General features: G+C 48.8%; 1 protein-coding gene across 7 annotated transcripts in view; it reads left to right on the top strand.

Annotated features, from left to right (window-relative positions):
- SUGP2 (SURP and G-patch domain containing 2) overlaps window positions 1-22,864 on the top strand; it is a 32,287-nt gene extending 9,423 nt beyond the window's left edge. For 3 of the 7 annotated variants that reach the window (XM_047095351.1, XM_047095355.1, XM_047095354.1), the window contains exons 4-10: window positions 489-609; window positions 5,898-6,385; window positions 7,424-7,535; window positions 13,953-14,482; window positions 16,337-16,398; window positions 19,130-19,266; window positions 19,965-22,864. In XM_047095351.1, coding sequence (XP_046951307.1) covers window positions 489-609; window positions 5,898-6,385; window positions 7,424-7,535; window positions 13,953-14,482; window positions 16,337-16,398; window positions 19,130-19,266; window positions 19,965-20,085 — 1,571 coding nt within the window. In that variant the 3' untranslated portion in view covers window positions 20,086-22,864. The remainder of the gene's footprint in view (window positions 1-488; window positions 610-5,897; window positions 6,386-7,423; window positions 7,536-13,952; window positions 14,483-16,336; window positions 16,399-19,129; window positions 19,267-19,964) is intronic. The other 4 variants (XR_006965035.1, XM_047095356.1, XM_047095353.1 and 1 more) reach the window with 4 other exon arrangements.
- The last annotated feature ends 962 nt before the right edge of the window (window positions 22,865-23,826 follow it).

Below are 23,826 nucleotides of genomic sequence, written 5' to 3'. Positions count from 1 at the left end.
GGAATATTTCCTTCTAATCTTTTTTACTACATGTCTGTATTTATATATCTTTTCTTACCTCTTTTGTATTGGGAATCATAACCTAAATATTTTTTTTATGTGTTTTATACCTAGACATGTTTTATATCTTTTATATTTTTTCCTGAATGTGAACATTCTAGTTAAGCGATACATGAAAACAGAATTGAGTTGCTGCAAATCATTTCCTTCTATAGAATATATGCATACATTGCTCTGTATAGTCCTCGTGAGCTTGTGACTTTCTTTCCTAGTGTTTATGCTGTTCTGTCTTTTGGGAAGATATTTTACATATTGGTTTTTAAAATACTGTGCTGCTTTCCTCTTTTCAACGCTGGTTTCTCGGGAATGAGGATTTTGGTCACTGGTGCCTGCTTAAGTTCCATCCTAAGCCTCTGGCTCTGTCCTGGTTGTCTCAGGCCCCACGCGGTCCAATGCGTTTCTCAGAAAAGCCCTTTTGTGTGTTCCAGCGGTTCCTCAGCGAGCAGATCACAAGGTGGTGGACACTATCGACCAGCTGGTCACACGTATTGTCGGAGGCAGCCTGTCTCCCAAAGAGAGAACTCTTCTCAAGGAGGACCCTGCTTACTGGTAGGTCTTTAAATTTTGGCCCTCCACATCCCTCCCATAGAACACATGGCAAACTTGGTGTCGTGATGGTATCCAATGCAGAGGGTGAGTGAGATATCTGTTTTGAGCATTGGTATTTGCCAGTGGGAAGAGCATGAGGGAGGGTCAGGTTCACCTGTTCAAGCCCTGGCCCTCCTGCAGGCATGCCATGTGGCCTTCTCTCATCCGGGCATGGAACCTCTCAACCCTCTGCGCTGACTTAAGGATGAGGTGAGAGGTACATGCACAGAGCACATGAAGATAAGGAATGTGCCACAGCAGTTGTTTGTGACTTGTTGCTACTGTTTGTTAAACTCTTTCCTTTTGCCTTATTCACTCTTCACATGAATAGAACTACTTTTTAAAATTAAAGTTTTGACCATAAATATAGTACTTTTTACTGGAAATCAGGAACAACAGATAGTCGGGGGAAGCCACCTGTGTGCCCACCAACATCTACTGACATTTTTGCATGTTTGCCTCCAGTCTTCCTGCTCACTGTGGGCTGTTTGGGTTTTTGTTTAATGTAGCTGTGGTTTTACTATGATCTGTCCTGTTCTTATTTTTATTTGTATGTATGTATTTATATGTATTTTTCCTGCTCATTTTAGAGAACACGGCAAAATGCTCATATTCTTTATTCTTCATAAGCGTTTTCAGAGAGCTGCATTTACACTCCATAGAGAAGGTGGCCAGAGTTTAGCCATTCCTCTCTTATTGGATTTTCAGAATGATTTTGATTATATACTGTGTGAAACTGCTTCAGTGAATCACTTAACGTCTCATATTTTCTTATGTGTTTAGGATTATCTCTAGATTAGATTGCTGCAAGTGAAAATATTTTAAAAGTGGCATATGCCCTTTGTAAAAATAGAGAAAAGTAAAAAGGTAAAGATACCATCACTCAACTCCACCGTTTCTCCCTCTTAGTATGTCCTGCGTTTCAAATGTAACATCACTGTCCCTGTTAATCGGTGGTTGCACTCCTTCCGTCGTATGCAGGTACCATAGCATACTTGACCATTGCCCATTGGTGGGTTCTTAGATACTTTCTAGTTTTTCCCCACTGTAAATACTATTATGATGAACAACATTTTGCTTGTTTTTCTGTCTACATTTCTGGCAGTTTATTAGGGGAATATCTGGGCATGAAATTACTGGGCTAAAGACAAAGTTAACTTTAAATTTTTTTTTTTTTTTAACATTTATTTACTTTTGAGACAGAGAGAGACAGAGCATGAACGGGGGAGGGTCAGAGAGAGGGAGACACAGAATCTGAAACAGGCTCCAGGCTCTGAGCTGTCAGCACAGAGCCCGACGCGGGGCTCGAACTCACGGACCGCGAGATCATGACCTGAGCCGAAGTCGGCCGCTTAACCGACTGAGCCACCCAGGCGCCCCCAAAGTTAACTTTAGAGGCTTTGATCTCTGTCACTGTTTCTCAGCTGCAGCATGATTGACTTCTGACTCTGGATAAGCCTCTGTGGTGGGGACTGTCCTGTGCTTTGCAGATTATTCAGTGGCATCCTTGGCCTCCCCCAGATGCTGGATGCCAGTAGAATCCTCCCTCCTAAATGCTACCCACCTGGGGCAGGAGTTGTCCCTGGTGGAGACCGTCGATCTTTATCATCAGGTTATTTTTTGTGGGTTATCTGTCCCAGTTGACACTCGCTATCCTCTGTAAGCATGCTGTGCCCTCAACTGTGTTTTGACTTTGAGATAATTTCATAGTGTGATGTTTTACCTCATATTCCTTTGTTAATTAACAAAGTTGACACATTTCCTCATAGTACATCTAGTTGTAGTTTCTTTTTTTCAGTGTCTATTTAGGCCTTGTTTGATCAGCATTGTACCTATACTGGACTTAGTATTTTATTTTTTTAATTTTTTTTTTTTTGTAACATTTATTTATTTTGAGAGACAGAGAAAGTGTGAGTGGGGGAGCGGCAGAAAGAGAGGGAGACACAGAATCCAAAGCAGGCTCTAGGCTCTGAGCTGTCACCAGGGAGCCCGATGCAGGGCTTGTACCTATGAACTGTGAGATCGTGACCTGAGCCAAAGTCAGACGCTCAACCGACTGAGCCACCCAAACTCCCTGCCTTTTTTTTTTTTTTTTTAAGTTTATTTATTTCGAGTGAGAGAGAGACCAACCATTAGGGAGGGGCAGGGGGGGGTGGCAGAGGATCAGAAGTGTGCTCTATGCTGACAGCAGAGAGCCTGATGTAGGGCTCAAACTCATGAACCATGAGATCGTGACCTGAACCGAAGTCAGATGCCCAACCTACTGAGCCACCCAGGCGCCCAGGACTTAGTATTCTTGTTATTGTAATTACTAAAGATGCTTGAAAGGCATAAATTTCCATGTAACAGTACCAGGGGTTTGGTCTTAAGCAGCATGAAGGGGAACGGTTGGATCTTATTTGCTTTTATTTTTACAGAATTCTTGCACTCATTTGGATTATTTTCATGTTTAGAATGAGGTGAGCATATAACTTAAAAGTTAAAAAAACAAACCAGCAACCTAACTGTTCTATCGTTATTTATTGAAAACTTCATTATCAAACACTTTTGCTTTCTCTGTACTTGGTACTCTTCTCAGTGCTTTATAGATTTAAGCACTAACTGGTTGAATCCTCGTAAACCTCATGAGGCGGGTCTGATGCCATCCTTATTCTACAGACCAGAAACTTGAGGCCTAGGGAGTCCTTTTACCTCAAGAGTACAAAGCTAGTAAGACAGAGTTGAGATTCTCATCCAGGCTCTTGTTCTCAATCAGTGTGCATGCTGAAGGAAGGAAGCTAGAGAGGCTCAGATTGGTAGGGGAAAGCAGAGGCCAAACCCTCTGGGTAAGGTATTATCCAGACTTGGAAGTCCCCGGCACAATTTCCAGGTGCTGCTTCGCTGCAACAGTTGGGAATCTTGATGCCCGAACTACGCAGCTTAGAGTTGTGTGAATAAATAACATTTGGAAATACAAGAGGAATTGATCGCTCTGTATCGTGTCAGGAGACTTGAATATAATTCTCTGAAATGGGTAGATGTCATCTAAATAAGGGAATAGTTACAACACAGTGAGCGGGTATAAGGTAAAGATGATGTGCTAATGTTTGTTGAGCAGTAATGAATGCCAAGCAGTGTTTAAAGGGTTTTCCTTACAAGTAAAAGTGTATAACTCAAGCCTCACAACAACGTGATGATGTAGTTTATTATTACCATCTGTCCATCCCATCTTACAGATAGAGGAACTGAGGCACAGAAAAATTCAGTAAATCTCGTGGCTAATAAGTGGCTATGCTGGGATTTGAACCCAGCAGGCTGGCTTGGGAATGTTCTGTGTGTGTATTTATTTATTTATTTATTTATTTATTTATTTATTTAATGTTTATTTATTTTTGAGAGAAAGACAGAGACAGAGAATGAGCAGGGGAGGGGCAGAGAGAGAGGGGGAGACAGAATCCAAAGCAGGCTCCAGGCTCTGAGCTGTCAGCACAGAGCCCGATGTAGGGCTCGAACCTGTGAACCATGAGAGCATGACCTGATCCAAAGTCGGATGCCTAACCAACTGAGCCACCCAGGCACCCCTTGTTCTATGCTTTTAACATTATGGTCCACTAGAACTTGGGGAGGTTAATTCGTGACTGACATCCTCAGACTGAACTTGGCATCAGAGCTGTCCAGGGGAAAGGGACCTGCATCCTGGGGTTCTGGATGACCTGGGTGCTGACTCTGCTTTTTGCCCCGGGTGAAGGGTACCCTTGCTGGGGCTGCATTTGATAAGAGAACCAGACCATCTGTGTTGGTCAGTGTTCTTTTATGTAGGAATCCTTGTTTCTTAGGGTACCATCTGGCAGGATGCTGCTGTTGGCCCAGCAGAGTGTCTCAGGCAGCATGCAGCCTGTTTCCTCACATCCAGCCAGACTTTAACTGTGCAGATAGCAGCAGCAGCAGGAGTGTTCCATGGAGCTGCCCGCCAGGGACACTCCATGTCCCGTGGTGCTGCTGGCACCCTGCTTCATGCAGGCAGCTGGCATCCATTCGATTTCTGTCCTTGGTGATCAGGAACCTCACCTAGTAAGTGGCCTCTTAATGTCTAACAGTCTGAAGGCCACCTGAAATATTGCCATACCCACCAAATAATATTCATTCTTCTTTAACACAGACTGAAATTGAACATTCACAAAAACCTGTTATATATAAGGTCACAGAGAAAATCTCAGCACATCCCAAGAAAGGAAAATCACGTGGGTCACATTACCCAACGCATAAAAGTCAAAACTAGCAACAACCAAAATAAAACCTGCTTCTAAATAACTTTTGAGTGAAGGGGAATCAGAACTGATATTGGAAACTCTTTAGAGGGAAGCAGCCATGGGAGGTCTATACACCGAATGCAGCTGCAACCACATGTAGAGAAAAGTGCAAACTGGGACGCATCTGTCAGAAATAAGAGTAAACGTAAGCATTCACCACATGAAGCTAGAAGGAAATGGCAAAAAAAACAAAAAACAAAAAACCCGACCCTAGAAGGGAAGGGTTAACAGAGATGAAAGAAGGGGCCAGTGAAATGGGAAACAAAGTGAAGAATGTGTAAGTTTCCCTCCATGCCTCTTTTCTATCCATTCCCCAGAGCTAATCAAGTTTGCTTTAAATTCTTTGAACCTGTGTGAGAAAAGTAAATACACGTGGATGTATGTACACAAAGCAAGTTCATGGGGTCCTTACCAATGTTGGTGTTCCTCTGTAGCTTGCTGTGTTCTTTGGCCCTATGGTGGATGTCTTTCTATGTCAGTACTCGTGACTCAGCCTCCTCCTCTTTCCTGTACTGCTCTTGTTACAGCTCTGGCACACGATTTCACAACCATGGCACTCTGGCCTCAGTGATGCTGTTGAAGGGTTACTGAGCACCCAGCCGCCCTGGGCCCTTTGAAGGGCGTCACCTCCCAAAAATGGGTTCTACAATTGACAGAATGGCAGTGTCTCTGTGGCTCCAGAGTGACTGGTTTGTGTTACAAGGCCACCAGGGGTTGTGAGTTCCTTCATGGCAGGTGATGGTGGGACCCAAAGAGGAATCGAGTGCTGGATCAGAGCTCCCTGTTGCCCTACAGTTACTCTGGGCAGGATGGGGGACCTGGGCCGTCCATGGAGCAGAGCTTCTCACGCAGCAGGGAGGCTGCCACTTAGAAAGGATGTGCAGAAATGTGGTTGTAGCAATGATTTGGTATCGGGTGGTGTTTTAACCAATATCCTTCGGTGCCTGTTTTGTTATACAGGTTTTTGTCTGATGATAGTAGTCTGGAGTATAAATATTACAAACTGAAGCTGGCAGAAATGCAGAGGATGAGCCATACCTTACCAGGAGCAGATCAAAAGCCCACAGCAGCAGAGTGTGCGGTCCGGGCCATGCTGTATGCTCGGGCAATCCGGAGCCTCAAGAAGAAGCTCCTCCCCAGCCGGCGGCGGGGGCTGCTCCGCACTCAAGGGCTCCGGGGCTGGAAGGTGAGGAGAGCAACCACTGGGACCCAGACCCTCCTGTCCTCGGGTGCCAGACTGAAACACCATGCCCGGCAGGCTCCAGGTTCATTGCAGGGAAAGCTGTCCCAGCCAGATGGAAATGCTGCTGCCAAGGACTGCCCACCAGACCCAGCCGGACCCTCTCCTGGGGACCCCAGCCCAGAAGCCTCGGGCCCATCCCCCAAGCTAACAGGAGTGGAAGTCTCTGAAGCCCCTCAAACTTCCTCTCCCTGCCCATCTGCTGACGGTGAGTACTCATTCCTGTCCCCCTCTTCTGGGCCTCAGCCCTGATTCACCAATCTTCAGGGTTGGGGGGGTACGACCTGGATGGTCTGAGCAGCAGGCAGAAGCAGTAGGAACCTGGCCAGGACAGGTGCACGTGGAGGCACTTTCTTTTTTCTAGTTTCCTAGAGGGGCTCGCCCTCGAGTCCCGTAGCAGTATTCCTCCTGTCCTGAGGGTGGACCTGACTCAGCGAGCTACCTGGTGACTGTGCCTCCCTGCAAGGTCCTACTGCTGGCTACCAGGTTGTGGCGTGTGCCCATGCTTGGGGCTTTAAGCTCCTTGATCCATTTCTCACTCCATTCTTGCCCTTCTTTACATTCCATTGGGCTGCCCTTGTCTCTCATTCTGCTGCCTCTTTTTCCCCTAGGATCTCTGCTATCCTCAGGGTTAGCTGACCTGCACTTTCTGGTTTCTCCTGGCTATTAGCTTTTCTGTCTGCAGTAGGCCTGCCCCTCCCTGACCAGTATTTGTCACGTAGCACTAGGTGGGAATGAGAGGGGAAAAAAAAATGTCCACAAGTGCTACATTCTCTAGCTACTGCCATATAACGAAACATTCCAAACTGTGGCTTCAAACTGGGGGTATCCATTGTTGCTCTGAGTCTGCTGAACTCAGTTGGGCCTATATTTGTGTCTATGGGCAGCAACTGGTTGGGGCCATCGGCTGGGGTAGCAGGGTTATGGGGGCCACATGCCTGTCACCCCCTAGCAGCTAGCCTGGGTTTGTTCACCTGACAGTTGGGGTTGGGCCTCCAGGAGAGGCAGTAGGGGGGCTCGAGACCTCCGAAGCCCAGGTTCCACCCTTATGTCACATTCTGTTGGTCAGCAGGAGTCCCAGGGCCAGTCCCAATTGTGGAGAGAGCTGCAGAGTCCTATGGCAAAGAGCAAGGATGCAGTGAGGGGACACAAGGGCTGTCTCTGTAATTAGTCTCCACAGTCCCCCAAAGTTGAAATTGGAAGCAGCAGCCTAGAACTGACACACGACAGTTGCTTTGTTTTATAGTTGACATCAAGACAATGGAGACTGCAGAGAAACTGGCCAGATTTGTTGCTCAGGTGGGACCAGAGATCGAACAATTCAGCATAGAAAACAGCACCGACAACCCTGACTTATGGTATGTAGCCATCATGCCGTTTTGACTGAGTGTGTTTATCCCACAAGTGTCCTGAGAACCCACTGGGTGGCCTGGCAGACACACTCCTGCCCCAAGAGGCACCCCACAATAAGTTCTGGCTTCACTTTTGGTGAGCTCAGGGCTGTAAGAGGGAAGCATCTGCTTAGTGGTATTGGGCGGTGCTGCCCTCTTCTGGGACATCAGGAAAAACCTCCCCTGGAGGGAAGTTTAAGCTGTATTTGAAGGTCAGTTGGGCTTTGACCAGGGGATGGGGAGAGAGCACCCACACAGAGAGGCTAATAGATTCCCCAGAACCTTTGCAGAGGTGGAGTAGTGTGGAGTAGTGGGAGGAAGAGGGCAGGGCACTATCCCTGGTCACATCAGTGCTGTGGGCGGATGGTGAGAATTTGCTGCTCCTACAGTGATGGATGGGTCCTATTCCAGTTGTGGGCAGCAAGCACTTCCGTGTAGTGGTGGCCTGGCATCTTTTTGCCAGGAAGGGGTGCCATTAGCCTCGCCATTCCTCAGATGGGGTGGCCCACTCAATACCACACAGCCTGCAGGTGACAGAACCAGAAACCTGCTCTTTCTTGAGGGGTGCAGGTTCCCCTCCAGAGGGAGGCTACCTGGGAGCCATGTGTTACTGAGCGGTAACCCTGCTGGGCTCCACTCATCGCAGGCACCGTTGCCATGCTGTGTGAATTGTATCCAATAGTTGCCTGGGAACTCTGGACCCTTGCCCTACTCCTCCCATGCTGGAGAGTCATGCTTTAGTCTAATTAAGACTACAGTTGAGGGGCGCCTGGGTGGCTGAGTCAGTTAAGCCTCCGACTTCAGCTCAGGTCATGATCTCACAGTTTGTGAGTTCGAGCCCTGCATCTAGACTTTGCACTGTCAGTGCAGAGCCTGCTTGGGATTCTCGCTCTCCCTTCTCTCTCTGCCCCTTCCCCTGATCAAGTTTTCTCTCTCTCAAAATACATAAATAAATAAAACTTAAAAAATAAAAGACTGTCGTTGAAAACTTCACATTTCCTAGAAAATTTCTGGGACCCAGTTGTGACCGAGCATGCTTGATAGGAACCTTGAGTAAGTTCTGCACTGGCATGCCTCTTGTTTCCCTGTGAGACCCACACCAGCCCCTTGGAGCACTGACGGTTTCATGGGTGCTCAGCCTGGTCCTGTCTTTTATAGTCCTGGTGACCTTGGGGCCTGCTGGGCCTTACAGTTCTCGTATTTGGGCTACCTGCTACACACACGACCTCACTCAGGCAGTTCCGGCTGAAGGGGACAGCCCAGGAGCATTTCATTGGCTGTTTTCCCCAGCGAGAACTCCATCATCCTGGGCACCTGGCACTGCCATGGTTTTGGTTCATTGTCACTCTCTCTGACAGACTTTTCTCAGCAGTGTTCCCTAGAAGGCTCTGTCCCCACCTTGCCCATACAGAGAGCCCCTCATTGTACAGTAACATTAGGTGGAATGATTTACTCTGTCCCCCAGTGCTCACTGAGTAGTTTGAGAATGATGGCACCCAATAGCACGCCTATTTAGGAAAGACCTTCCGAGGTGACTTTTTGTTTCTTTTCCTTTAGAAAAATGATACTTCTGATGTGCTCAGTAGTTGTTTGAGTTCATTCATTTTGTGGGTGTGGTCATGTCAACAATTTGACATATAGTCAGGTTTATTTATTTCTACAGAGGTTCAGTTTTGAGACTATTTTTCCTATCCTTTTTAATTCAATGTAAAAAATAAGTATGGTATTTGCATGGTTCTAAAGTAAAAATTAACAAAAGATAAGCTCAGAGAAGCCTCATCCCCTCAACCTATCAGTAGGAAACTGTTTTCATTCGTTTCTAGTGTGTGTGCCTTTCCCCCTTTGTTCTTACACCACAAATGACCTTCTGTATGTAGTAGACACTTTTGTACCTTGTTTTTTTCCTTTCACAACCTATCCAGAAGTCCCCTTCTGCCTGTCCCACCTGTACCCTCCTTCTCTTGTCCACTGTGTCATTCTCCACATGCAGCCACACCAGGGTCACTCCGTAGCTGCAGGCATTCACACTGCTCTTATGGCCCCTTTAATGGCCTCATGCACAATGGCTTTGTGTTTGTGGAGAAAATCTTCCGTTATCTCTCAGAAGGGGGATTATTGGGTCCAAGATCATTGCAAACGTAATTCAGTAAATAATGCGGCTTCTCCTCCCCAAGGGCCACTCCCCACGCAGTGTCAGGAGTACCAGTCCCCACCTGTTACCTTTTGACATACCTTAGAGCCAATAGGATTCATGAGAAATTTCTAATTTCCGCAGTGAAATTTTAGTTTTCATTTTTCTTATGAGTGAAATTGAACATTTTTTCTTTTTTTTGGTAATTTTTAAAAAATTTATTTGTTTTTTAATTTACATCCAGGTTACTTAGCATATAGTGCAACAATGATTTCAGGAGCATATTTCAGTGATTCATTCCCTATGTATAACACCCCGTACTCCTCCAAATAAGTGTCTTTCTTAATGCTTCTTACCCATTTAGGCCATCCCCACTCCCACAACCCTTTCAGCAACCCTCTGTTTGTTCTCTACATTTAAGAGTCTCTTATGTTTTGTCCCCTTCCCTGTTTTTATATTATTTTTGCTTTTCTTCCCTTATGTTCACCTGGTTTGTATCTTAAATTTCTCATATGAGTGAAGTCATATGATATTTGTCTTTCTCTGACTAATTTTGCTTAGCAAATACCCTCTAGTTCTATCCACATAGGTGCAAGTGGCAAGATTTCACTCTTTTTGATTGCCAAGTAATACTCCATTGTATATATATACCACATCTTTGTCCGTTCATCTGACGACAGACATTTGGGCTCTTTCCATACTGTGGCTATTGTCGATAGCACTGCTATAAACGTTGGGGTGCATGTGCCCCTTCAAAACAGCACACCTGGGGCGCCTGGATGGCGCAGTCGGTTAAGCGTCCGACTTCAGCCAGGTCACGATCTCGCGGTCCTGGGAGTTCGAGCCCCGCGTCAGGCTCTGGGCTGACGGCTCAGAGCCTGGAGCCTGTTTCCGATTCTGTGTCTCCCTCTCTCTCTGCCCCTCCCCCGTTCATGCTCTGTCTCTCTCTGTCCCAAAAATAAATAAACATTGAAAAAAAAAAAAATTAAAAAAAAAAAAACAGCACACCTGTATCCCTTGGATAAATACCTAGTCGTGCAGTTGCTGGGTCATAGGGTAGTTCTATTCTTAATTTTTTGAGGAATCTCCATACTGTTTTCCGGAGTGGCTGCACCAGTTTGCATTCCCACCAGCAATGCAAAAGAGATCTTCTTTCTCAGCATCCTTGCCAACAGCCTGAGTTGTTAATTTTAGCCATGGTGTGAGGTGGTATCTCATGGTGGTTTTGATTTGTATTTCTCTGATGAGTGATACTGAGCATCTTTTCATGTGTCTGTTAGCCATCTGGGTGTCATCTTTGGACAAGTGTCTCTTCATGTCTTTTGCCCATTTCTTCACTGGATTATTTATTTTTTGGGTGTTGAGTTTGATAAGTTCTTTATAGATTTTGGATACTCACCCTTTTTCTGGTATGTCATTTGCAAATATCTTCTCCCATTCCATTGGTTGCCTTTTAGTTTTGCTGATTGTTTCCTTCGCTGTGCAGAAGCTTTTTATATTGATGAGGTCCCAATAGTTATTATTGCTTTTGTTTCCCTTGCCTCCAGAGACGTGTTGAGTAAGAAGTTGCTGCGGCCAAGGTCAAAGAGGTTTTTGCCTGCTCTCTCCTCTAGGATTTTGATGGCTTCCTGTCTTACGTTTAGGTTTTTCATCCATTTTGAGTTTATTTTTGTGTCTGGTGTAAGAAAGTGGTCCAGGTTCATTCTTCTGCATGTTGCTGTCCAGTTTTCCCAGCACCACTTACTGAAGAGACTGTCTGTATTCCATTGGATATTCTTTCCTGCCTTGTCAAAGATTAATTAGTTGACCATACGTTTGTGGGTCCATTTCTGGGTTCTCTATTCTGTTCCATTGATCTGGATATCTGTTTTTGTGCCATGAACATCTTTTCATAAACTTCAGTGTCTTTTGTGTATCTTTCTGTAAACTATTCATTTGTCCCTTAAAAAAAAAAAAAAAAAAGATTGTCTTTTAAAAAACAGCTTTGTTGTTGTAAATAGTTTGCCTTTTTTAGAATTTTGTGTCAATGCACCTTGTTCTTGCTTTTTGTCTGGCTCCTTACTCAGCACGATTACTTGGATTCAGCGGTGTTTGTTGCATGTATCCCCAGTTCACGCCTCTTTGTTGCTGAGTGTATACCATTGTGTGGCTGGACCAGTTATCTACCCATTCACCTGTTGATGGCATTGAGACGTTTCCAGTCTGGGATGATTACAAATAAAGCCGCTGTGAGAATTTGCATATAGGCCTTTATTTCTCTTCAGTAAATACCAAGGAGAGCAAAGGCTGGCTCCATGGTAGGTCCATGGTTAACTTTTGAAGAAACTGCCAAGCTGCCTTTCTAAGTGGTTGCAACCATTTTGCATTTTTAGCAGCCGGGATGAGAGTTCTAGTTCCTCCCCGTCCTCATCAGCACTTGTTAGCATCAGTGTCCATGTTAGTGTCCCAGTGCGGGGAGGCGGTGTCACTCTCTGGTTCTCATTTCTCCAAGGACTAGTGATGCTGAGTGTTTCAAGTGTGCCTATGTGCTTTCTATATGTAAGTGTCCCGTTTGGATCTGTGGTCCAGCTTTGATTGGACCACATTTATTTACTTATTAATCAAGTTGGAGGCTTCGTTGTATGTTCTTTGTATGAGTCCTTTATCAGGTGTATGATTTGCAGATACTTCCTCCAGGTCTGTGACTTGTTTTCTCATCCTAGCAGTCTTTTGTGGGGCACAAGTTCTTAGAGATTGTGTTTTTGAGGCACCTGACTGCCTCAGTAGGAAGGGCGTGCAATTCTTGATCTCAGGGTTGTGTGTTCAAGGCCCACATCGGGTGTAGAGATTACTTAAAGATAAAATCTTTTCTAAAATATTTATGTAAGTAATCTCTATACCCGACGTGGGGCTCAAACTCACAACCCTGAGATCACGAGTCCCATGCCCTCTTGGCTATTGAGTTGGCCAGGTGCCTCTTCTTTCTCAGTTTTTAGGAGCTCTTACCTGTGAAATAGTTGCACGTTTCCTTCTTAGTTTGATGTTTATCTTTCCTTTTGCTTATGCTTTGTTCTGCAGTGCAGAAGTGTTTCATGTAATCAAATTTCTCAATTCTTTTTTATTGCACCTGGATACTGAGTCATAGAAATTCTCTCCCCATACACGGGTTATAAAGACATTTATATCTTTTTCTCTAGCACTTGTATGGCTTCAGTTTTACATTTAGATCCCCTATCTGTGTGGGGTTATTCCAGAGCAGAGGGTGCTACGTGGATCCAATTAAATATTTTTCTGGAAAGCTCCCCAGTTGTCCTGACACCATTTGTTGAAAAGATCATCTTTTTTGCCCTGGTTTGAGAGACCACCTTCATCAGATGCCTTGTTTCTGGCCTTTCTCTTGGTGTCTCTGTCCATGTGTCCAAGGACTAGTACCACACTGTTTTAACTATAGAGGCTTCATACACCTTATAATACCTGGTAGGGCTGGAACCCTTCATTGATTTGTTCAAAGTTCTCCCAGATACCTTTACATAGTTATTTTTAACTATGAAGTCTAGAATCACGTTCAAATCCAGAAAAAAATGACGCTTTTATCAGAATAGGATTATGCATTAATATATTAGGGAAGAACCAACATAGTCATGAGGTTGAGTTGTCCCAGCCAAGAACAAGGGCTTCTTTCCTTGGGTCCAAGTATATTTTGTATCTTCGGGCATGTTTTCAGTTTTCTCACACTAGCCACAGCCCCAGGTCACGGTGGCCGCAGGACTCTGAGGTGCAGAGAGGCGTTATCGCCACCACATTCACTTAGCTTCACTGTAAAACAAGGGGTAGAAGTGACATCCCTTCCTCCATCTCCTACCTGGCAGTGTGAGAGGAACCAGGCAGTCACGGTGAACACACAGAGGCCCAGGGTGGATGGTGACAGACTAGAAAGGGATGAGGCGAGGGCCAGGTTGGATCTCTGGCTCCAGCATTGGCGCTTTTTCCAGCACAGGCCCTGGTCATTCCCTCAAACCTTTTCCTCCACCCTCTTCCCCTGAAAAGCAATCAGGCCTCCTACATTCTAGCTCCTTTGTTAAATTACTAATATTCCTCAGACTTCTCTGTCTCATTGTGAAGCTGCACCATCAACTGTAGCTGGTAGAAAGAGGTCAGGTTATTTGCTCCTTGGTCCCACTCCCAGCTTTGTCGGATCTATTCTGGACATTGTCAGCAAATATGAACGTTCAGAGGACCCTCTGGTTAACCAGTGTATTTCATCCTTATCCCAGGTTTCTCCATGACCAAAATAGTTCAGCCTTCAAATTCTATCGAAAGAAAGTATTTGAACTATGCCCATCGATTTGTTTTACATCATCTCCACTGAACCTCCACGCCGGTGAGAGTGCTGATTCTCAGGAGAGCCCCCATGACCCCATGGAAGGGGAAGGAGAGTTTGAAGATGATCCCCCTCAGCACGAGGCTGAGCTGGAGAGCCCGGAGGTGATGCCTGAGGAGGAGGATGAGGAAGAGGAGGAGGAGGAAGACGAGGAGGAGGAGGAGGAGGGGGGCGAAGAGGCCTCCGCTCCTAGAGGGACCTCCAGGCCAGCAGGAGCGGCTGCCAAGTCCGAGTGCTCTGAGGGCAGCCCCCCCACAGATGGCCTCCCGAGCGAGGCGGCCGAAGATGGCCCAGCTGGTGCGCCTGCCCTGTCACAGGCCTCCTCGGGCGCCTGCTTCCCCCGAAAGAGGGTCAGCAGCAAGTCGTTGAAGGTTGGCATGATTCCAGCTCCCAAGAGGCTGTGTCTCATCCAGGAGCCCAAAGGTGAGTACCTGGCCGTCACCACAGCCCCCCTCGCGTGGAGCTTCCATTTAGCACCTGAGGAGGAACCGTGGTGCTCAGTTGTGGACCATGAAAAGTTGCGGAGATCAGGCGATGTCGCCCGATTGTTTGGAAGAATTTACTTGCCCTCAGCCCACGCTCAGCCGCAAGATGACCAGACTGGTCCCTGTCACCCTTCCTGCCTCTGATTACACTTGCTGACCTGGATGTTCCCTCCCCAGCTTCCCCCAGGGCCAACAGAACATGGGGTTGTTTGGTCTTGTGTTTTTAACCTAGAATAATTCTAGCGGGTTTGCACACCACCCCAAAATGTTCCTGTGAGGCTCACGTTGCCAGCTGGTGTAAGGTCAGCACTCCGAGGACACGCTGCTGTGTTAGTGCAGCAGCGGTGCGTTTGTGGTGGGTGCTGCTTGGTGCTCCCATTATTGCTCACAGTCCAGTGAGGGGGCCCTGGCTGTGGAGGGCAAGGGCCTGGGTCATCTCAGCTCTTTCCTGCCCTTGACCTTGGGGAGTGCCCAGCCTTCTGAGCCCCTGGAAGGCCCGGGGCAGCGATGCCTGCTTAGTAATGATGAGGAAGTTGGACACAGGTGGGGCTGGTCTCAGGCAGTGGTTGGTGGGAGCCATGTGGTCTGCTGCCTTGGCCGTGGAAGGTCATCTCCTTTCCCGTGGGGAAGGTCAAAGTTCGTGAGATTCTATTTAATAGCAATAAAATGCATCCTTTTTAAGGGGACAGTTTGATGAGTTTTGGCAAATGTGTACAGGCATGAACTTCTCCAGTGCAGTGGAGCTGGAGCCTTTCTCCAGAAGTGTCTCTGTGTTTCCCTGTGGTCTCCTCCCCATTTTCTGGCCTTGTGGTTCTGCCTTTTCTAGACGGTCAGTAGGCAGAACGGCATCATATGCAGCCTTTTGATGGCCTGGCTATGGCCCAGGTTATTCCTTGTGCCTCCCGCCCCACCAGGTGTCTCCATACAACCAGGCCTGGGCTGTGCTTTACACATGGGGTTGACGCCGCAGTCCCTTCGCGTGAGGTGGTTGTAGCGAACGGTGCCCCGTGTTGTGTCACCAGTGTGCTCTACGTTGTTGAGATGGTCACACTCACCCCCAGGAGCATCAGTTCAGCTTCTCCTGCTAACAGAACAGTTCTGTGGTTTGTGTTTGGAAACCTTGGCGTTACCACAGATTGCCAGCTGTCCTGCCCTACTCTTAACGTCCTTCAGAGCTTACTGCTGATGGCAGCAGCCTATCTGAATGCCTCATACGTCCTTCGTGGGAGAGAAGTGGAGGGAGCTCTTTCTATTTTGGAAGCTCTCATTTCCTTGGGTGGTTGATGAGAAAAAAACCAGACCTGCTGATTCTCCTTCATCAAAAATAATGATATGATGTGATCCGGTGCTCTGTGTGAGAAGCATGGTTGGTTGTTTTTTACTGGAAATTCTATGTGGACTTTAACTCCTTATCGGCAGAACAGTTGCAGAGATACTAGGAGGGCACAAGGTTGCAAATAGTTTATTTGTTGAAACAAAGCGTATTTCTGCAGTCAGGAAAACGATCCGTGCATTGAGCCCTTTGTCGTAAACACGGGGAGTCCTGTGTTAAGTAGCCTCTTCCACATGGAGGCAGCCCCCAGTTGGGCCGTATTCTGCTCTCTGGTCATGGATCACATGATTCCTGAGAGGACCCTGGCAGGGGGCACAGCTGGCTTTGGGGTCTGGGTTGTAGCTGCCTTCTGTCACCAGAGGGGTTGTTAGCCTAAACTGCAGCGCCCTCACTTTCTGAGTAATTTGGAAAGAGTACGTGTGTGTGTGTGTGTATATACATGTTTCTTATGTCTTCCAGTTCATGAGCCAGTTCGCATCGCCTATGACAGACCTCGGGGTCGTCCCGTGTCCAAAAAGAAGGTGAGCATGACAGTTCCCATGTATGACATAGTTAGAATTTGTCAGTGTTTCAAAGGACACTGTGACTTGTCACTAAGGTACACTCATGCTTCAGACTGGCATAATGTACAAAGCACAACAAACAGCCTTTTTTCTCAGGGATTTCTTGGAACTGTTTTGCTTTGCCCAAAGCACAGGAGGGTAGTAATTAGTTATTCAACAAATAGGTGAGATCTGATATGTGCAAAGTGTTGGACAGATGAACAAAGTAATGTCCCGGCCCTTAAGTTCAGATTTAGTGGACTATAATTGTGGTTCAAGAGCATGCTAATTTGCTAATAAGCCAAGGGAATATGTGTGTGCTTGTGTATTAACTGATGGACACCTCCTGTGTGCCAGGCCCCATCTGCCCAACGAGAGGTCGCAGCAAGCAGGGCCAACAGTGACAGGAGTGTGTGTGAGTCTTGTGGCCTGTGTGCTATGGGTACGGAGAAGCAGGTCAAAGGGAGATGGGGAGTAATGTGGGGTTGGGGGTGCCATTTATTCAAGGAGGCCTGGAAGAGGCCCCAGGTTGGTCTTGTGTCAACAAGCAGCCCTTTGTGGCACCCAGCTGGGGGTGGGGAGATGAGGAAGCAGAGGCAGTGCGTCCCCAGGTCACATAGGGCCTGTAGACGGAAGTTAGCAGCGTGGCTCCTTCTCTGGGGGAGGCCCTGGGGACCTGTGGTGGCAGTTGGGTGGAAGACAGGGCCACGGTGGCTGCTGTGCTGAGAGCAGCCTGTGGTTGGGGGACTGGTAGAAGCCAAGGGCTGGGAAGGTGAAGACACAGTCAGTGAGACTTGCTGATGGGTTGCGTGTGGAAGAGCCAAAGCCCAGAGCTCTGGGCACCTGCACGGTTGTCTACAGGCACTTAGGAGGATGGAGCTGCCACTGAGTGAAATGGAGAGCCCCTGTGGGGGCAGGTCATTTGAAGGAGATGCGCTGCACTCCAGACAGCTAGGCGGATATGTGTGGGGGCAGGTAAGGCTGGGTGAGGTCACCTGGGACGTATGTGGGGATATCCCAGGTCCTCAGAGGTCAGGGAGGTGAGCCGGCCACCCAGTGAGGTCTCTACTGGTGTCGAGTGGTGAGGAAAAGAAAGCCTGTGTGGTGGACACCGGTTGCAAATGGACGGTCAGTCTCAGTGGCCAGGTGAGGCGTTGGCGTGACCCCGGTTACAGCAGGGAGGAGGGACTTTCTGAGCCCAAAGCTCATGGTCCTAATCGATGTGTTCAGTTTGAATTTGTGCTGGCACCCGGCTGCCCATCAGGTGGCCCAGGTGAGGGCACAACCTGGTGAGGCAGCAGCCAGGTTCAGGCTCAACCTGGCCACTTAGTCTTGGCATCTAACTCCTGAGTCTCCGTTTGTGCATCTGTAAAGTGGGGCAGTCGCACCTACCTTTGGTTCGGAGATACCTCGAGAGTGAAAGTAAATGCACGTTAACCTGGCGTGCAGCAGTGCCCTGCAAACAACATCTCTCCTTGGGGTGATGGCAGGCCCAGAGGAAGCTTCCCCTGCAACTCTCTGTGCACACCTCAGCCTGGCCTTCGCACACAGCTTTTCTCTAGCCGAGCAGCTTTCCTAAAGGGATGCAGGCTAGCCTTTTGGGGACCTGTGGCCAGCTTTTCCCTTGCCTTCCCCACCCTTTTCCTTCCCATACTTGTTCCCTGCTCAGATCCTCAGAACCTCACCATTACCCCCCCCCCCCCCACCCCGCACCAGCTGCCTGGATCAGGATGGAAGAGTCCATTCCCCAGAAGCACGTGTGGCCCTCTCAGCCTCCCCAGGCTGTCCTCAGTGTTTATTTAGTAAATGTTTTTAAAAAACAGGCTTGGGTGGTAGGGACAGTGGGTGCTCATGAATATTCATGAGTAAATGGAAATATTTTCTGCTCACACCAGGCAGGCCCCTCCTCCAGAGGTCCCCCCCACCCCCAGGCCTTTTAACCTATCTTCCCACAGCCAGCTCTGGGGCCCAGATCTTGTCTGGGGCTTTACCTGCAGGTTCTTTTCAAGCCCTGTCCTTCTTCCCAGCTGTACCAGTTCTCAGTGAGGTCTGCTTTGTGCTAGACCACGGATCCCAGAGTGCCAGTAAAACCTAGTCTCTGCCCTTGGGGAGCTCCCAGATCTGGGAAGGGCCGGCTGGACAAATAGACAAGTCATTCGGGTTTGCTGAGCAATGTCTGAGGGCGGCCAGAGAGGTTTCTGGGATGGAATGACTGCTCAGAGTTCTGGAAGCCCACAAGAGTGTTCAAGATGGAGTAGAAAGGACCTTGCAAGCCAGTTTTCCACACAGTCTGTCTCTGCAGCAGATTCATGGCCTGTTTGGCCCCCTCCTGCCTCAGCCCCGTCTCCCCTCTGACTTCTGCACTCCCGGGGCCTTCCTGCCTCAAACCTATGCCCTGTCCTGGTTACCCCCAGCCTGGGGTGTGCCCTCTGGTCATCGCAAGTTATCACCACTTAGGATTCTTTCTACTAACCCCTTGGCCTCAGGGCCACCCCCCACCCCTGGCTCTTGTGGGGTTTTCCTCATGATCTTAGCACCTCAGAGAATGTTGCTGGGAACTGGGGAGGGGCCTATGGCTTGATCCCAAGTGTCTATGGAATCCAGGATGGGGGGTGGGGGGCAGTACTGGACCGTGTCAGGAGCGGCACAGGCAGACTCTCACTCCACGTGCTTGCTGCAGCCCACTTGCCATATTCTTCTCTTTCCTCAGAAACCCAAGGACTTTGACTTTGCCCAGCAGAAGTTAACCGACAAGAACCTGGGGTTCCAGATGCTGCAGAAGATGGGCTGGAAGGAGGGCCATGGCCTAGGCTCCTGTGGGAAGGGCATCAGGGAACCCGTCAGCGTGTACGCAGCAGGCGCTGGGGCCCGGGGTGGGAATGGGCAGCGTGCTTGGGATAAGAAGCTTTCTTTGGGATTCTGGTCCTAAGTCCTTTGATCTGCAGCCTGATTTCTTGGCTCCCCTCATGTTAAACATGGCTTAAAGCTGGCAGGTTTGTTTTCCTAACAAAGGGAGTCTTCGGATGAGATGAGAAGCAGATCGTTTACATATGCAGGTGTTCCTACAGGCCCCTTGCTGCACTTGCACAGACTATTTAAATGACTCCTTGGCCCCTGGCATTTCAGCCACATTCATTATTGTCATAAAAGCTGAGTGGTAATTCTAGGTAGTAACAATAAAAACCACTTTCCCTTTGCCTGGAACCCTTAAGCAGGCTAGCCAGGGAAAACGTGGCCCAGAGTTTGTTAGGCCCCATTAACATCCAGCAGGCATTTCATTTAAAACTGAGCTTGTCACCTGCGGGGGGAGGCTTTCTGCTATTATCGGGGGCTTCTGAGCTCGTTCCTCAGAAGGTCCACACACCTGCACAGGTGAGTACCCCTTGTTCCGCGCTGTGAATCGTGTCTTCACTTTCCCTTTCCTTTGCTGTCCCTGTTGTGTGTCCCACATGCTTCCATCCCACTCTGACCGCTCGTGCCGTTTCCAGTTTCCTGGTGGCCAGGCTTTGTGCTCAGGTGTGGCTAACTCTCCATTTTGCTCCTAGGGGAACTGCCTCGGAAGGGGAGGGGTTAGGTGCCGACGGGCAGGAGCGCAAAGAAGACACATTTGACGTGTTCCGTCAGAGGATGATGCAGATGTACAGACACAAACGGGCCAACAAATAGGTATGTGTGTGAGCTAGTGCGTGGGGCTTTCTGCCTAAGTTGACATTCGGGTACGTAGAGACGATTTCTCCAGAAAAGTCAGAGATCCCCGTTCCCAAAACCAAACGTCAAACCACACACATACACAAAAAAAATCAAAAAATTCTATGAGGGTAACCAGGAGCGTTTAGACATGGATGTGTCCCGCCTCTCACCTTCCAGGTTTGGTTGAAGGAGCGAGCCCCACGCTCACCAAGCATGGCCGCACAGCTATGTGCAGCTCAACAGCGGGCCTTGGTGCAGGGCTCCCAGGCTCAACTGCACGCGGCCATCCCGGGGAAATAGGCCACCGCGGAAATGGCCTTGCGTCCTGCACGTGTAAGGGCGATCTGGAAGCCGTCACTGCAGAGGGCAGTGGCTTTGCCACATCCCTTTCTGAGCATCTTCAAATCCTTTCGTTCTCAAGGGCCTTGGGCCCATATAAATATCCCGTTCTTTCTGCTCTCTTTTTAGCTGCCTTCCCCACCCGTAATTTCCAACTCAGTTTTGAACAAAATCGTTCTCTCCCTGAATAGATGAAACCATTGGTGAGAAAGATCAGGCTTGAAGGAGCACTTACTCTTAAAGCGCCACCTCTGCCCTGGATCTGCCCTGGAGCCAGTGCCCAAGTAGGTTTGGTGTGTCCACGAGAAACAGAACGTCTCTGCAGGTCCTGTACGGAGGTTCCGCTGGCTTTTCTTCTTCTTCTTAAAGGATAAAAGAGTGCATCATTCCCCATCTGCTTTTGCTTTCCCCCCTTCTTCTAAATGCTTGTGGCAGCCAGTCCCCTGCAGGTCTTTCCTGGTCCCCCCTCAGAAGGGGTACTGCCCTTGGATAGTGCTCAAGAGCCAGCTCCTGTCGGGTTTCCCGTCCCAGGGAACTCTCTCTAGAAGTGCTCTGTTAGCAAACTTGATGCCAAACTGATGACAGATTGTGTCTTTGTGTGGCTTGCAGACTGTAAATGGGGGACAGAATTCAGTATTAGCCAAGTCCATGCTGGTAGTGCGGCCTGCCGGTCGGAGCATCGGAGCTCTTTGAACAAGTGGAGATACTTGATTCGATGAACGTGTTATTTATGGAGTCTCAGCTCTTAAGTGCATCCCAAGAGACTTAATGGAAGTTTAGCAACAGTATAATAGAGCCGTATTCACTGGGGAGTAATCATTACATTGATGAAACTTCCCCCAAATTCACATGGCTCCTTAGAATCCACCAACTACAGTGTGCTTCGTTTTAAAACCACATATGGAGTCTCTCCTACAAGGGGCTGGGAGTGTAAACTCTTCAAGACGCTTCATTTTTGGCATGTGCAGTAGGGTAAAGAATTGTTTTCTCAGAGCCTTTGTACGGAACAGAAAGCATCCTCTTGGGGCGGGCTCCGCAGCTGTTTGCTATTTCCAGGCGCGTGATTGCCTCCCTTCCATCTTCTCCCAGCGCTCCGCTCCTCGCAGCTACGTGCGAAGTTCTCAGGCTGTGGGAATCTCAGCCCTTCCTCATAAAGCAGCAGTGTTGAAGTTTTAAATACGTGCTAAAACCTGGGAAACTTGGGATCCTGCTGACACTACAAGCTTGGGGGACACAGCAGCCAGTTACCGTGTTGGCCAGTCTTCACTTTTTTAAAGCCACAGGCCCCAACTGTGGTCCCAGCTTGCTCCAGCTCTGTCTTGTCGGGCCCACACCCACCGTCACAGGCCTGTGCCGTATCTCTTCCAGGCTCTGCTTGCTTCTGGTTGCTTCTGTTGCATGGGCAACAGGCAGATCTTTATGGCCAGGGAGATGCTGGAAATGCCTCCGCAGAGTTGAAGCAGCCTGCACAGGTGGTGTGGTTTGGGGGAACCGCAGCCGTAGGGGTTCATCTCTTTTCTTTCCTAATCCTTCCAGTAGCCTTCCTTGTTGGCTGTGGGTTGGGCACATGGATGGAACTCTGAGAACAGGGCCTCTGTCCTCTGGCCTTTCACAGAGTGCCCATCGGCCCTGAGCAAGGCATGTACTCCCCAAATAGGTTCTAGCTCTTTCTCTCCAGCATAGATAGCTCTGACCATCATATTCACTTTGTGCTAGTATATTCGTTCTTGGATTTCTCCGCTTTTGTTTGTGAGTAAAATGCTTTAGGAATTACCAGGGTATAAGCTCTGTCCCCGCAGCCTCCTGCCACCCTTTCTCCTGGGGATATCCCGCTTCGAGCTGACCCCGTGAGCCTTTAGCACACGTCAAAGAGAACACCTCCTTCTTGATCCTGGAAAGTCCTCTGAGCACTCAGGCGATGCTTTTCCTGTGGGTGTGGTATCATAGGAGCCGGGGCGGAGCCTGGTGGCGAGTCCTTGTGCCAGCTGTCGGCCAGGGACCAGCCCAGGGACCAGCACTGGCCCTCCGAGCTCGCCCTGGCTCCCTCTGGCGAAGTCTGCTCACGGGGAGCGTGCGTGCGAGTGTGGTGTGTGGTTGCATAGCCTTGTCAAAGTCACAGTGTCTTTTCTGTCATTCTAGTTCCAGGGTCTCTTCCGTGAGGACGACAGGCATCCGGAAAGTACTAACTCACCACTTTGGGTGCTTACTGTCTCTGGCTTGTTTCCATCACTGGAAATCATATAGAGAATTTTAGCGTTTTGGTCCTTGGTAAAACCTAGAAGACATTTGTGATGTTACAAAATGGAAGTTTTGGGTTTTTTCTTTTTTTTTCTTTTTTCTTTCCTTTTTTTAAATCTAAGAAGTTGTGAATGTTGTTAATCATTTAGCAGTTGCAATAAATGTAGAGGAAACCCAATTTTCCATGGTCTCTGTTGTGTTTTTAAAACTTGGCTGGCCGGGGAACACATGAGAGATGTTGTAACACCTACATTGGACAGTGTCGGAGAGACATGCCCTGCTGCCGATGACTCTCCTGTCCCCTCAGGCTTTACCCGCTCCCACGGTCGGGGTTCCAGCTGTCAGACCAGGGCCCACCCAGGCTTTCCCTGACTGAGGACGGCCTGTGCGCTGTCTGCCAGGCTCCCTGCTGTTCCCATGTGCTGCCCAGCCTGCGTCTGATTCTTCCACCGACAGCACCTGGCCCTTGGGGGAAGGGGTGAGGGCAAAGGCTACAGCAGGCGCGTACCAGACCCGCAGGGGCTTCCACGTGACAGCAGAGTAATGGGGAGGAGCCAGGCTGCTGTTGTGCCCAGCGCAGGGGGTTGCCCAGGAAGGGTTTGGGGTGTCTGTCGGCCGGTTAGGGGCAGGTGAAACCGGCCCCCTAGGAGCTGGTGTGGGGACCTAAGCCTCCCTTCTTGCTGTGTCCTGGAGGACACACGGGAGTGGCAGGGGTCCATTTGACCGTGATGGGAGCTGTTGCCAGTCAAGAATGTCCCTCCCTTGCCTTCATCTTCACAAGAGCCCACCCACGAGGGCAGTGTCTGACTGGGCTTTAGCGCCCTCCCTGAGAAAGTCCCCCAGAACCCCACAGCCACCCCACCTCATCTCCCACCTCCTCTCGGGAGACTGGAGGTAGGGGGTGAGCAGAACTCTCCAGCAGATGCCCCTAACTGGCCGACAGCTCCTCTTCTCACCTCCGGGGCTACTGAAGATTCCTTAGATGAGGACACCTGCAGTGTGGGTCTCCCTCCTGGGACACCCGTCTAGGCTTTGACCTCAGGCTTGTTTCGCCTCTGCGATCTGGGAAGGATTTCTTCCAGTTTGGAAGTTGAAATTTCCTCTGCTCTCTTGTTAATTTAGAGCGAACTGGGACCTTTC

This window comes from Lynx rufus, unplaced genomic scaffold (assembly GCF_022079265.1).
Source record: "Lynx rufus isolate CCGP_SWC_20201006 ecotype Redwood Valley unplaced genomic scaffold, mLynRuf1.p SCAF_4, whole genome shotgun sequence".
Classification (NCBI taxonomy): Eukaryota; Metazoa; Chordata; class Mammalia; order Carnivora; family Felidae; genus Lynx; species Lynx rufus.
The sequence above is the reverse complement of the archived record's forward strand: the minus strand, read 5'-3'. Positions and strand labels throughout refer to the sequence as shown.